Source organism: Brachyhypopomus gauderio, chromosome 8 (genome assembly GCF_052324685.1).
Source record: "Brachyhypopomus gauderio isolate BG-103 chromosome 8, BGAUD_0.2, whole genome shotgun sequence".
In the NCBI taxonomy this organism is placed as follows: Eukaryota; Metazoa; Chordata; class Actinopteri; order Gymnotiformes; family Hypopomidae; genus Brachyhypopomus; species Brachyhypopomus gauderio.
In genome coordinates, this window is record NC_135218.1 from 21,235,417 (window position 1) to 21,250,654 (window position 15,238).

At 46.8% G+C, this 15,238-nt stretch overlaps 1 protein-coding gene across 3 annotated transcripts in view; it reads left to right on the forward strand.

Annotated features, from left to right (window-relative positions):
* The first annotated feature begins 1,598 nt into the window (after window positions 1-1,598).
* The window catches only part of usp43a (ubiquitin specific peptidase 43a), a 54,880-nt gene continuing 41,240 nt past the window's right edge, over window positions 1,599-15,238 (forward strand). Inside the window, exons 1-2 of one of the 3 annotated variants that reach the window (XM_077015398.1) lie at window positions 1,599-2,732; window positions 7,700-7,906. In XM_077015398.1, the coding sequence (XP_076871513.1) occupies window positions 2,151-2,732; window positions 7,700-7,906 (789 nt within the window). In that variant the 5' untranslated portion in view covers window positions 1,599-2,150. The remainder of the gene's footprint in view (window positions 2,733-7,699; window positions 7,907-15,238) is intronic. The other 2 variants (XM_077015399.1, XM_077015400.1) reach the window with 2 other exon arrangements.

Sequence of the window (15,238 nt, forward strand, 5' to 3'; positions counted from 1 at the left end):
TAAATACTGAATACTGCATACTGGTCCTCGTAGTAGTATGCAGTACAGGTTCCAGTATGCGACAAAAGCAAAGCATACTACGGGGTCACGTGAACGTAGCGTTGCATGATGGGATGCAGTAAACCACAAAGATAGCTCTGTTCGGGTACTGGAATATTTTGCGGAAGTAGTATGTCATCCGGGGATGTTTCACGTACTGGAAAAATAATTTTTATTTGTATACTGCATACTGGATACTGATTTTGGGCCCAAGCAGTACGCCAGTAGTATGTTGTAGGCTATTTCAAACACAGCCACTGTCTATACATGTACTTCCTGTGGGTGTGGCTGTTTGTGTATGCGTTCACTTGTCTCCTTAGTCCAAAATCATTTTCATTTTCATTTGTTCCGGACTTTTACAGGTGTTACTGCATCAAATTTAGCACTACAACCTATCTTAATGTAAAGCAGATGATAGAGTAGTCGATAATAGTGAGATAATATGAGATTTTGCTTGGGTGGGTTTTATATCTTGATATGATCTTTCTCGCATATGTTCATCAACTATTTGCAGACAAACACTGGCACTGTGCTAAAATGTGTGGATGCATTTTGCTTGCAGATTTAATCATAACCACCAGAGGGAGACATTTGCATAATCTTGCAATTTTTAATTTTTTTGCAAAAAAAGAAAGACAGATTGAGTGCTTCTGGGTTTATAGCACTTCTGCATGCCAGAAAATAAAAGTGAGAAAGGTAGAGTGAGTGAGTGAGTGAAATATGCATGCTACAGAGAGTGAGAGAGATGGAGAGTGAGAGAGAGAGAGATAGATAGAGAGAGAAACAATAAGCTTTTCTGCACTCCTGTGGATCTGATGCACTAAAGGCGTCTTTTGCCAGAGAGCCCATCTGCTGCAGTACTGAGCTGCCATGTCTTATTACAGCCTCACTACTTCCCACCATCTCTCTCTCTCTCTCTCTCTCTCTCTCTTTCTCTCTCCCTCTTTCTTTCTCTCCCTCCCTCTCTCTCTCCCTCGCTCTTTCTCTCTCTTGCTCTCTCTCGCTCTCTCTCCCTCCCTGTATTAGGGCTACCCACTCTAGATCTCTTTACTGTTAGTCTGCCTTTCTCCCTTCCCTGCTAGTCTGTCTCCCTCATACCTAATAAGATCATTCATCATGGTGACCTCCCCTGGGAGAGCAGATGGAAAGAGGACTCACTGCACATGGGACAAAAACCTTAAACACATCTCTATTATAAGTTCTGTATTAAAAACACTAACTTTAATTATTTTGTAGTATTAATATAATTACAATTCCAACATTGTATTAAATATATTGTGTGGAATTCAAAACAAAATTGAACAGAATTCAGAATTCAAACAGAATAACAGAATATGCTTATTAAGAAGCTAAATGTAACAAATAAATAAAAAATATTATTATGAAAACTACTTTCAAATGTTGCCGTTTTACCTTTTTGACAGCAGGTGTGTTAGCTCAGGTGAGGTAAACTCACCTGAGCTAAGTAAAAGTCCCACCGGACAGCAGAGGGCTCCTGTATCCCACAAACAGCTGCTTATGCGACAGATAAAGACATAAAAAATTGTGCAAACAACCATTTACAACAAGTGGATTACACTGCGTGTACGACAGGAGGGTGATTTAGAGTGCGAGTTTATCAGTCGTAGCGCAGCGTCATTCGACGCGGACGGGCCGACTGCGTCCGTGTAGTTACGGGTGTCGGTGTTGATCAGGTGTCTGTGAAGGACTTCGGTCCTCCCAGTTGCCTACATTTTCAAACCAAACCGGATTCGTAGTGGGGAGACGCCGACCATTCATACAAAAACATGCACCAGCATCCCGGATAACAGAGACAACCTGCAATAGGATACCAATGCAGTCAAACGAGGAAGTGTGTGGCGAAAGCACGGAGCTTTCACACCTACTGCGTACAGGTGCAACACACAGTCATGGCCAAGCGGAACCACGGGAGCTGAAGCGCTGCTAGATATTAGTCATGTGTTGACACAAAGACCGATCCGTGTCTCTGCCGTGTTTTCAGCCGAGTGATGGTATTCAGCAGAGGGACCTCGCACGAACAGGTGGCCGTGCCGTTGTGACTCGTGTAACCGGCACTTATTCGCTCTTCGCCGCGTCCTCTTCTTCAGAACATGGACCCGACGGAACGAGCCATGGACGCCAAACCCGTCAGTCGCAAAGACAAGAAACACAAATCTCCCAAGGCGTTCCGGAGGAAATCTCTGAAATCGCTGGGAAACTTTATGAATAGGATTTTAAAAACTTTAGGCACTTTGGCTCAAGTCGGCGACGCGGAGCAGCGAGAGGAGGAGGACGACGGCGGCTTCAGGGACGGCGCGGCGCGCGCGCACGGCGCCACTCCAGGGGGTTCTAGAGATGAGATCAAGAGCGGCACCCTGTCCTCTCAAGGGTCCATCAAGGACCGGTTATCCTGGTGCTGTGGGGACAAAACCCCGGGGGTTCAGGGATTGAAAAATCACGGGAACACATGTTTTATGAACGCTGTCATCCAGTGCCTGAGCAATACCGACCTGCTGGCGGAGTATCTTGGGTTGGAGCAGTATAAGGCGGATTTAAGCCAGAGGAGACTGAATGGTGTGATCAGAAATGAGGATGTCCAGTCGGTGAAGGGAGAGGTCACGGAGCAGTTGGCTTCACTGGTCAGGGCGCTATGGACGCTAGAATACACGCCGCAACTTTCAGTGGACTTCAAGGTAGGGCTAAACAGGATTCGTTGAATGGAGTAATGTCAGTGCTTCACAGGTAAACAAGGAGGTAATGTCCTGTAGAACTCAAGTTCAGGCTTTAATATTACAGGACTAGAACTTTCTGTTGGCTTGAGGGGTACTGATTTATAGAACAAAAGAAACGAAAAATAATTTCGGAATAAAGCGTTTAGTGTTTGTTTATTACACAATTGCAATTATTAGCTAATGGGTTCATTTTGCAATTATGCAATAATTGCGATTATGAAGTGAACTGTTTGGTGGTTGGTGTAATAGGATCTGTGTAGGTTAGTATAGCAGCTTAGTGCGTTTTTCAAGCTAATAATAAACCGTAGACTTCGTTCCATTTCCGTGTTTGGTGCAAGAATGCAGGTGGGCGGAGCCAGCGCTCATTCACAGGTGAGTTACCTACACCAGCTTTCGCGAGAGTACTTTGTTTGTCCCCTTGAAACCTAACGGCTATTATTATATAACTGTTGAGTATCGCAGTCAAGTGTTTTTACGCGTGACTGTAAAGCTTTAAATGGCAGCATTACAAATAGTTCATATCCCTCTGTAACCTTAGAAATAGAGGTGAGAAATCATTAAAACTAGAGTAAATTCTCATTCCAAAAGTCAGAGAGTGCCTTCCTACTAAATTCTCAGCAAAGGTAGGAGAGAGATGTGGAATAATGAGGAGTAATGGCTGAATATCAGATTGTCATATTTAGGATATCAGTGACACAGAGCTCAGAGAAGTGTTGTAATAATTGTTATTATAATAATTGTTGTCATAGTAATTAGAGTGGTGTTAATGCCCCAACCTCATAAACAATCCTGTACTTTGTTTCACCTCAATACTTCATAAGTGTGTCTCAGTGCTAAGAGGAAGAGTGCACATAGAGTAGGGTGTTGTGTGTGTGTGTGTGTGTGTGTGTGTGTGTGTGTGTGTGTGCGTGTGTGTGTAAAAAAACCTGAGTTCCTCTGCAAGGTGCCAGACTATCTTGGTTTTGGCTGACACACACCACCTTGAACACACTGTGAGCTCTTCTCCCACACTGTGCTCCACCTGTGCGTGTGTGTGTGTGTGTGTGTGTGTGTGTGTGTGTGTGTGTGTGTTTGTCTGTATACATGTATATTTGTGTATTCATTTGTCCTCTGATTCTCTCAAAAACTACAAAGGCAGATTTATATTAGTCAGTATCTTATATTCTGCTTCTATTTGATAAGCATCACTTCATTAGCCAACCAGACGGACATTGTCGTTCGGGGTGGTTAGTCACATAATTAATATTTTCTGGAAATTTGGAATGTTTCATGCGGCCCCTTACAGCTGACTGACAGATTTAAAAGTAAAATACCAGAAGGCAAGAGGAAGTAAAGATGAGGGGAGACTTTATTAGTGAGGAGAGAGAGAGGAAGGGCAGGAGTAGTGGTGGGAGGCTGGCGTCCTATTCCTCTCTGTCAGACATGTTCCCACCGGAGTCGGAGGCAGTGTCTGGCTCTCCACTGCGGGAGTGTCCTCAGCTCTCAGCAACAGGACCAGACTGACTGCAAATGAGTGACCTGCTATGCACCCTCCCCCTTTCTTGTCTGTCTCTCTACCTCCATCTCATCTGTCCATCTTCTACATAGTTATCTTTCTTTCCCTCTCACCCTCCCGTACAATATATTTTGCTTTCTCTTTTTGTTCCCCTTCAACTTTGTCTAGAGCCTCTCTGAGGCATTTCTGAATGGACAGATAAAGTTTTAAAAAATGTTTGGCCATTGTTCATTTCCTTTCCTTCCTTCAGTGGTAGTTTGTTGGGCAATAGAACCTGTAAGGGTAGTTGAAAAGATCAGGTGATGATTGATGTTTGAGAAAACTAGTGTATGTAATAAGTCAATTTTCCCTCTGCTGGCTAAACCAATGGCTGGAGAGTCCTGCTAGGTCAGCCTGAACTGTGAGTTAGACACAACACATGTCCAAAGTAGGTGGGAGGGGCTAAAAACAGGAGGAAGGGGCCAGCAGCAGAAGGGAGGGGTCAACAGCAGGAGGGAGGGGCCAGCAGTAGATGGGAAAGTTCAGCTGCAGGAGGGAGGGGCCAGCAGTAGAAGGGAGTGGTCAACAGCAGGGGGAGTGGCCAGCAGTAGAAGGGAGGGGTCAGTAGCAGGAGGGAGGGGTCAGCAGCAGTCCTTCTGGAGGACATTCACTGCTATCTTTTCAGTATGGTTATGTTTTATCCCTGTCCTTGTAAACTTTGTCCTTCAAATGGCACATAAGAGCAGAATTGTCTGAGACCACTCATATATATTAAGGTGAGCCACAGCGTTCACTCATTCAATTCAGACATCATGAAGTAGGGGATCTAAAAAGGAAAAAAATGGCATTTAACCCTTTATGGATCATGGACACTTTCCCTGCTTTCCCTATGTGGTGTTGGTAGGTATGATACTTAAATACCCTCCATTAAACATTAAACCTAAACAGCTTATATGTATCCAGGCCATCTGGATAGGTCCAATGAGCTGTTTCTTTTGTCCTGGGAGGCTGGGTCACATCAGTTTAGCTTGTCCCAGGGACGGGACTTTCAGGACCTAGGTGACATCAGTTCAGCATGCCCCAGAGACAGGACATTCAGGATCTGGGAACAAAGATAACAGAGCAGGGTCCCACCATTCTGCCAGTATTAGTGCCTGTCCCTGAACGTATGAAGGTTTCATGGTGGATTCTACAAGATTTAGTTTGGTTGAGGCTGTTGGCTGCAGCAGCTAGTAATACTACAGCTACATTTCAAAACATTCATGTAAAAGGGAATGATGAATTCACTGGTTGTGCTAGGAAGTGGTAGATCATCTGTGTAGATCTGTGCTTTGTTGCTGTGGATGTCAACATTGTAGCATGGTGAGGATGAGGAGTGGATGAAGAGCAGGTGAAGGGTGCTGGAATAGTGAATGAGGAGTGTGACTCCAGGGACCCGCTAGTTCCAGGGCCAAGTCTTAGCCCAGTGTCATGCTAGTGCAACTTTTATACCACCCCATGAATAATCCAGTGTGCGACATCTCACGTCTGACACACCTGCACTTGGGCAAATGCTACGTGTGCCTTTCTGAACAGTATTCTGGACCACACGAGCGCACAAGTGAACCTCTCCTAAAAACTTGTTAGTATTGCAGTATTATATTTTAACTTTGTAACATTAATATCTTTATTTAATGAAAGTTTAGTGGAGATAAATCTTCAATTGAAATGCAGGATGGCAGTGTGGAGTTGAGGTTTCTTCTGTTTATTAGGCAATATTTTAAAATTTAAATGTATGTTAAAACAGTTTATCTTCACTGTCATTTTATAATGGTTCCATATATATTCTGCAAAATAATAATACATAAAATGATACATACAATAATAATTCAAAGTAATATTAATTACTGTGAGTACAATCCTGAATGCCTACATGAATAAAATAAAGTATAATTTAGCATTTTAATGTAAAAGTTCCAACAAAATCAAAATGAACACGAATTAATGGATTGTATAGAAGAGTGGAAATGGCTGGTATGTTTTTCTCTTTGGAAAGACTCGCCAGTCCTTAAAACACATATTCAGCAGTTCCATGGCTCAGGTTGATATCCAGGTAATAAGTAATAAATAGACTTCTACGTTATAGCAGAGACACTAGTGTTATGTCAGGCATGAGCAATGCCAGTGTGGAGGGGGCGGGGCTTGGGGTGTGGCATGATGACCTGTCAGCCAATGAAGATGGATGATGGCGTCGTTTATCGGCCAACCCATGTGTGCATGCTCCAGGACGCCTGTCATGCCCGGTTTGGAAGACGCTGATTTAGGTCACGCACCAGAGCTGCTGCCAGCTTTTACAATTTATGATTATGAAACATCTCTGACTCTGGGTTGTTATACTTAAAGGTTTTTAACCTCAGAGGTAAGGCAGGAGGAAAGATCACAGCCTACTGACAGCAACGGAGCAAGCTAGAGTCCTTTATCCATTTCAACAACTCTGATAATTAATGTCATAATGTTAAAGGAATGTTAAAAAGAATATTGATAATACTGACACTGATGTGCAATGTTCATCACTCTCCCCACCCCTCCTCTTCTCCTCTTCTCCTCCTCTCCTCCTCTCCCCACCCCTACACTCCTCCTCTCCCCACCCCTACACTCCGCCTCTCCCCACCCCTCTTCTCCTCCTCTCCTCCTCTCCCCATCCCTCCTCTCCTCCTCTCCCCACTCCTACACTTCACCTCACTCCACTCCTCTCTCCTCCTCTCCTCACCCTTCCACTCCTCCTCTCCCCACCCCTCCTCTCCTCCTCTCCTCCTCTCCCCATCCTTCTACTCCTCCTCTCCCCACCCCTCTTCTCCTCCTCTCCTCCTCTCCCCATCCCTCCTCTCCTCCTCTCCCCACTCCTACACTTCACCTCACTCCACTCCTCTCTCCTCCTCTCCTCACCCTTCCACTCCTCCTCTCCCCACCCCTCCTCTCCTCCTCTCCCCATCCTTCTACTCCTCCTCTCCTCACCCCTCCACTCCTCCTCTCCTCACCCCTACACTCCTCCTCACTCCACTCCTCTCTTGTCTTCCCCCCAGTCTCTCCTCCTCTCCCTCCTCCACTTTCCTCTCTGCTGATTCACATTATATGAATGTAAGTTTGGCAACTTCACATTTATAAATAGACTCTTCTGAGGCGGGTTTTCGGTCTCTATCTAAGCATGAACATCCAGCCAGCCTGTCAATCAGAGCGGCTCACTTCAAAAATAAGGACAAGCAAGCTTACAGGAGATATCAGTCCTTTGTGGCGTCATATTCCCAGTTATTGCATTATTTAAAAATGTTTGGAACAATTTGGGGCTAACGATGCCACAAACATTAAGACTGACTAGTAAAAATGTTTCTCCATTTCTTGTGTTTTGTAAGTGTTACATTAAGTGACATCACTTTGGAAGAGTTGTGTGTGACGTCTTGTTCGTGTATGTCTGCAGAGCATTGTGTCCAAGTATGGGTCCCAGTTTCGTGGGAACTCGCAGCATGATGCTCTGGAGTTCCTCCTGTGGCTCCTGGACCGGGTACATGAGGACGCAAACTCCTCCAGCACCATCACCAACAGCACCATCACCAACGGCACCAACCTCTCTAGTACCATCACCAACGGCACCTCTAACAGCAGCAAGTCCAAAGTCCTCAGCACGGTAAACTCTTGCACTGCGAGCATTCTTAACATGGTGTCGTACTGAATACACAGCATTAGTGCATTGTTACCTCAGCACAACATGACTCCAGTGCCACACTCTGACACTATGACCTCAATGCCATTCTATTACCTCAGTCATACACTATGACCTCAGTGCTACATTATTACCTCAGTCCTACACTATGTCATCAGTGCTACATTATTACCTCAGTGCCACACTATGGCCTCAATGCCACACTATGTCATCAGTGCTACATTATTACCTCAGTGCCACACTATTACCTCAATGCCACACTATTACCTCAATGCCACACTTTGACCTCAGTGCCACACTATGACCTCAATGCCACACTATTACCTCAATGCTACATTATTACCTCAGTGCCACACTATTACCTCAGTGCCACACTACTACCTCAGTGCCACACTATGACATCAGTGCTACACTATTACCTCAGTACCACATTCTTACCTTAGAGCCTCAGCCCACGATAGCCTCCAGGGCCTCTAGTGAGCATGGTGTTTGTGTCTATGTGAATGCCTCTGTGTGGGTGTGTATATTTGAGTGAGTATGTGTGTGTTAGTGTGCTCTTTTTAAAGAGAAGAATTCTTTTGTTTGCGCAGTCACATCCCTTTCAGCGAATCTCTCCAGGAATGTGAGATGAGAGAGGGAGAGAGAAAGCCAGAGATGCTGCTCAAGCCAGGCCTTTCTTTACACCCTAGCTGCTCAAGCCAGGCCTTTCTTTACACCCTAGCTGCTCAAGCCAGGCCTTTCTTTACACCCTAGCTGCTCAAGCCAGGCCTTTCTTTACACCCTAGCTGCTCAAGCCAGGCCTTTCTTTACACCCTAGCTGCGAACCCTCTCACCAGCCTAATCTCTCTAGTCTCATTTTATTTTCTCCACTTGTCTCCTCTCTTCTCGACTCTGAAACATTTCCATGCTAACTGCTTTAAGTAGAGTCTCAGGACCCAGGGAAACAACAGTTAATACTGTGTTCAGATGTCTGCTCCACTGGGGAGCTCGGTGAAGGAAGCATGCGTGGATTTGTGTGTAGAAGAGTGAGTGATACTGAGCGATACCCGTGACAGATCCACATTTTGGATTTTCACATGCAGACATTTTCAGGAAGTCCTGTACAATAGACCTAAAGTGACACTAAGGGACGAGACACACCCTTTTGCCACAGTGACATTGCTGGAGGCCAGGGCAAGTCCTGTCTCCTTGGAGATACCACCTCTCCCTCTCCTAGAGCCATTTTTAGTAAAATGAAAAGAAGAAAATGTGTGTGTTTGTATAAGTTTCTGTGTGTGTGTGTAGGTGAATGCATTTAATGCCCTACACGGTGCAGTCTACAGTGGTTTTGTTTGTTGCTGCTATAACAAAGGGACAGATTTTTTGCTATAAAACAAACAACAGTCACCAACAGCGCTGTGATTGAGCAGCAGGTGCCCACAACGCTGTGATTGGACAGCAGGCACCACGCAGCACTGTGATTGGACAGCAGGCAAATGATGCACTGACACATGTTTGGACTGACGGCTCTCTCAGTGTCTGGATGTTCATGGACCCCAGATATGAGATACTGTGCAATGCACACGCATGAGCTAGAGCATCTGAAAAGAAATTGGGCAATTTCCGGACATACCAAACAGTTAACAGAGGACATGTTTAGTGGCCTTTGTTAAGCGGTGACGTAATTTTGAATGAATGCGGTTGGGTTAGATGGTGTGTCAGTGCCACCTGTGCTAAATCTAAAAGCATGAATGCAGTGGTACGGTCTCTAACAGAAGAGGGCAGAAGTCTGCCTGGCCGGTCACATCCATTTACTACAGCAGTGTCCCATGGAGGGCATTATCATGATATCATGTTATGGAGCGATTACATTAGTTATCATCAGAATTTTTAAAAGGGAATGAGATCACAGGTATATGCTGGCTTTGAAGTGCCAGAAATGTTATAATCATATTGACACACACACATGTATGTACACACACACACACACACACCCACACACACACACACACACACACTGAACAAACAAGTTTTCTAATGTGGTTTTGAGGTGTTAAGGCTGGATGTTGCAAACCAGCCAAAGACTGTTAACAGTGACAGTTTAATTTTGATAATGTGAGAACAGAGTAAGTTATTTTGTCCTTGTTGTATAAGCTATCTACAGAAGCAGAGCTTATCAAAACAATAAGTTCGGCTTTGACTTTTCCAACTACTCAGCTGATGTTTTTGCTGATTGGCTCGTCTGTGACTCCTTAGCCTATAGAAATGCTCCATTACTGAGAGACAATGCAGAGACACCAGGAGAGAGACCATCTTGCACTGTTCTCTATTGAGAGATACTAAATACCTTGTCAGTTTGACCTTCCTGACAGATTCCTGATGCAGGCAGACATCAGAGCTGTTTCTCTGACACTTTGCGCTCTGTCCTGCGCTGTGGCTGTCGATAATGGCTGCCCTTTGTGTCCTCTGTGTGGACGGGGAGAGAAAGGCCAGGAAGGGCACACTGCTTAGCTGGGGTAATTTGGGCTGAGAGTGGAGGGTCCTGAGGGAGCAGTGTCAGTGCGTACTTTGGGGGTGGGAGTGAGGGGGCGCTGGAGGTGTTGGGGTGTTGGAGGTGGGTGGGGGTGTTGGGGGGCGCTGGAGGTGGGTGGGGGTGTTGGGGGTGTGAGGGGGCGCTGGAGGTGTTGGGGTGTTGGAGGTGGGTGGGGGTGTTGGGGGGCGTTGGAGGTGGGGGTGTGGGTCTCAACGGTCTCAACTCTGTGTGTGTGAGTGTGTGTGTGTGTGTGTGTGTGTGTGTAGGGCACATGAGCCTGTAGACCTTGCCCTCCATGAGGATGATGCACCCATGCAAAAGCCTAGAGAGGGTCTACGAGCTCCCGGTTCATTTGGGTCATTATGGTCATTTGGGTCATTATTGGCACTGCGGTCACTAGGGTCAGTAGGTTTGTAGGGCCTGTAGTCATGTTCAGTGGTTCTGCCTGCAGTACACTAGCAGCATTTCCAAAATATTTTGCATACCATAAAACCATAGACGAAAGACACAGACAGACAAAGTGAGAAAGAGATTAAAGGAGATACGGAGAGAAAGAATGAGACGGAAAGAGAGTATGCGAGATACAGAGAGAAAGACGGAGACAGAGAGACAGATGTAGGTCCTCTCTGGGCTGCCAGGGCCCTGCTGTGGTGGGACGTCTCTCTTCACAGAGCAGAGCGGCGTCCTCCACTGTGCCCTTCCTGCATGGCACGGCCAGAACCTTCACGACAGGAACTGGACGTTTATCTGTGACATCTGAGCACAGCCTTGTGTCTGGACACCCACACCAGTGTTACAAAGAAGCTTCAGATCCTCACGTTATGATTATTACGAACTGTTGAAATGTTAATGAATTATTCCGCAGCAGACCCCGTGTGTAGCTCCTTCGTGCTGCGGTGGGTTCCTGAACACGCAGGCCAGCTCCATCACTGAGGTCTGACGTATCTCTGACTCATCCACATGCCATGTGCTTTGGGCTTGAGTTTGCTCCACGGTCACTGTTTACACTGTTCTCCGCCGTCTCAAATGAAGCTCGACAGTGTCTTCCGCGTTTAGGTGTGGTAGCTGATGTCTACACACAAACACACCTGCAGACGCACACATGCGCATACACACACACACACCTGCGCACACACCCACACCCACACGCACATAATGAGGAGCAAACACTGACTGACTTAGAAATTGATAAATAAATGCAGGACGGTATGTTAAATGAACGTCGGTGAATCGTTTTGAGATGATGCGGTGAAACTTATGTCCGAGAAATCCAAGCCTTTATGACAAAGGCTTGTTTTAAATTGAAGGTTTTAAGACTGCATTTGAAATGCTATGAAATTCAGATGAGCTGTTAAGCGATTAAGGAGTCATGCGGTGGTGCGTCTCCATACATCTGGGGGGTGAAGCCACTCCCACCGAGCGAGGCTGAGGCCACCGAACTGAAGCCACTCTTTATAGTGTCTAATGGCCATGAGTAAAACGAGCCCCACGTAAGGGCTTCCTGGAAGAGCAGTCGTCTGTTACTGAAAGTGCTCATCTGTTTAGCCAGAATTGAAGTGAGTAGAAGATGAGAGCCATTGTCCAGGTTTACTGAGTCCTTCATTCTAAAGAGAATGAGAAACAGAAAGAGAGAGAGAGAAATAGAGAGAGAGAGAGAAATAGAGAGAGAGAGAGAGAGAGAGAGAAATAGAGAGAGAGAGAGAGAGAGAGAGAGAGAGAGAGAGGTCCTAATTCCAGCCCAGCCCTCCCTCAGGTGTGGAGGAACTGTAGATGAACTCCAGCACTCAGAACCGAGAGCAAACCACTCGGATCAGTACCAGCTTTGGAGGATCTCCTGGACCGCCCTCGGAGCCGCAGCTCCCTCCCTCTCAGCTGCCCGGCCGGCTGCTCCCAGCACCTGGGCGTGAGCTGGTTCCTCACATCCTCTCACCTCCATCGAGGTCTCTTTACAACAGGACGCCTGTGTTTGTATTGTTTTTACTTTAACGTATTGTTATTATCCAGCTCTTTCCAAAACAAAGGAATGAAACACAAGACTCCACAGACAAATGTAGGAGGTTCCACATTCCTTCAGTATCTGTCTGACCAGTTGAGCAGGACAGAGGTGGCTGGGTGTCTGAGCAGAGGGAGCTCACAGTCCACCTCCTCGGCTGATCCCGAGAAAGAGAGAGAGGGAGAGAAAGAGAGAGAGGGAGAGAAAGAGGCGGAGACAGGGGGAGAGGGAGGGGCAGTGATGTCAGGAAAACTTGGGGCCAGCACTGACAGATCAGCTGAGCTGGCAAAATTAGCACTGCTACAGGCGCCACAGAGCAGGACTGCACACCATAGGACAGACATGCCATATCAGACCCAGCATCACACAGACACACCATCCCAGACCCTCTTCAGTTGGGTGTGAAGAGCCCTTATTAGCACTTTTAGACGGGGCCTCAGGAGTGTGCTTAGAATAGCCCTGGGGAGTGTGCTCAGAAGGGCACTCAGGTGTGTGCTCAGAAGAGCCCTCAGGAGTGTGCTCAGAAGAGCCCTCAGGAGTGTGCTCAGAAGAGCCCTCAGGAGTGTGCTCAGAAGAGCTTTCAGGAGTGTGCTCAGAAGAGCTTTCAGGAGTGTGCTCAGAAGGGCACTCAGGAGTGTGCTCAGAAGAGCTCTCAGGAGTGTGCTCAGAAGGGCACTCAGGAGTGTGCTCAGAAGAGCTTTCAGGAGTGTGCTCAGAAGGGCACTCAGGTGTGTGCTCAGAAGGACTTCCTTCATGCAGTATTGAGTTTTTTGGTGATTATACTTGAAACATAAAATGTGACAGAATGTCATTTTTTGTTTATGGGGATTTTTGTGCAGATGCATATTGTCCATTGACAGTAATAGTAGTTTTGTGTGTTCTGTGGCAGGGCTGATGAAGGCTATTGTGTGTGTGTGTGTGTGTGTGTGTGTGTGTGTGTGTGTGTGTGTGTGTGTGGAGCCACTTGTATTAATTGCTACTGCTTCTGCTACTACTGCTGCCTGTGGTCCCAGTCTAAAGGTGCTACATCATCATTCTGCTGAAGTTCTGTGTGGAGTTTTCAGCAGAGACACATGAAAGTCCAGCAGAACAGACGAACCCACTCCCAGAACCGACCAATCACAGCCCTGTAGAGGCAGCTGCTGTTTGGTGCTGCTCACCTCCTTGTTGGTGTGTGTGTGTGCATGCATGTGTGTGTGTGTGTGTGTGTGCAATATCATGCACCCTGCAGAGTTTAGAAGCAGATTCTCCCCACCTAGTGCTTAGAAGTAGAGTAAAATTTCTTATAATTCTTGTTTTCATATGCATGTGTGTGTTTTGTGTGTGTGTATTGTGCGTGTGTGCGTGCGTGTGTGTTGTGTGTGCGTGTATTGTGTGTGTGTGTCTGTGTGCATATGCGTGTTTCCACATGTCTGCCTTTGTGTTGTGTTTGTTCCAGGGTTCAATCAGCTGTGCTATATAAGAAGTTCACTCACTCTGAAACTATCCAGCCGCTTTCAGTGTGTATGAACATGCTGCCCTGTTTTGGGGTGTGTGCCCCCCCCCCCCCCCCCCCCCCTTCACCTCCCCTACCAACTCCACCCTCTCCGCCCCCGGCTTTTAACATGATGTCATTTTGAGTGCCCTGCTTTGGTCTGTAGTTAATCACAGCCTCCATTTTCTTCTCTTCTCTCTGGTGTGAAAGATGTTTACTGCAGTGATGGAGAAAATGAAATTTTCTATACTATACAGTGCAGAGTTGGACTAGTACTCTTTATTTACAGTATGATGAGTTTCAGCAAGTAGTTAACACATACGTCAGACTAGTGAACTGTAGTTAATCCATACTTCAGACTAGTGAACTGTAGGTAACATACAGGCATGGACTGGTGGTTAGGGAACTGGTCTTGTGACTGGAGGCTTGTGGGTTTGATTCCCATGTCCAAGGCCATGACTGAGGTTCCCTTGAGCAAGGTGTCTATCCCCAACTGCTGTCTGGGTGCTGGGCTTGGGCTGCCCACCGCTCTGGGCATGTGGGCACCACAGCCCCCTAGTGATCACGTGTGTGTGTGTGTGTGTGTGTGTGTGTGTGTGTGTTTTCTCACTGCACAGATGGGTAAATGCAGAGGACCATTTTCGATTGGCGTGAAAATCACAATTGACAAAATGTGGCAACTTAATATACTTCAGAGTAGTGAACTGATACCAAAGCTAGTTAACTATGTAGAGTAGCAGTGAGGGCGTAGGCAGCAGTGAGGGCGTAGGCAGCAGTGAGGGCGTAGAGCAGCAGTGAGGGCGTAGAGCAGCAGTGAGGGCGTAGAGCAGCAGTGAGGGCGTAGGCAGCAGTGAGGGCGGGCGTAGGCAGCAGTGAGGGCGGGCGTAGGCAGCAGTGAGGGCGTAGGCAGCAGTGAGGGCGTAGGCAGCAGTGAAGGCGTAGGCAGCAGTGAGGGCGTAGAGCAGCAGTGAGGGCGTAGAGCAGCAGTGAGGGCGTAGGCAGCAGTGAGGGCGTAGGCAGCAGTGAGTGTAAATGCTCTTTAGCATGGCCCCTTTAACATTTACACTCACTGCTGCCTACACCCTCACTGCTTATGACTGTTCTCTGCAGGGTTAGAGGGACGATGTGAGTCTGTTCTGGAGTGTGTTAGTGGGACAGTATAATGGTTCTGGAGTGTGTTAGTGGGACAGTGTAACAGTTCTCTGCATGGTTAGAGGGACAGTGTAACTGTTCTGGAGTGTGTTAGTGGGACAGTGTAACTGTTCTGGAGTGTGTTAGTGGGACAGTGTGACTCTGTTCTGGAGTGTGTTAGTGGGA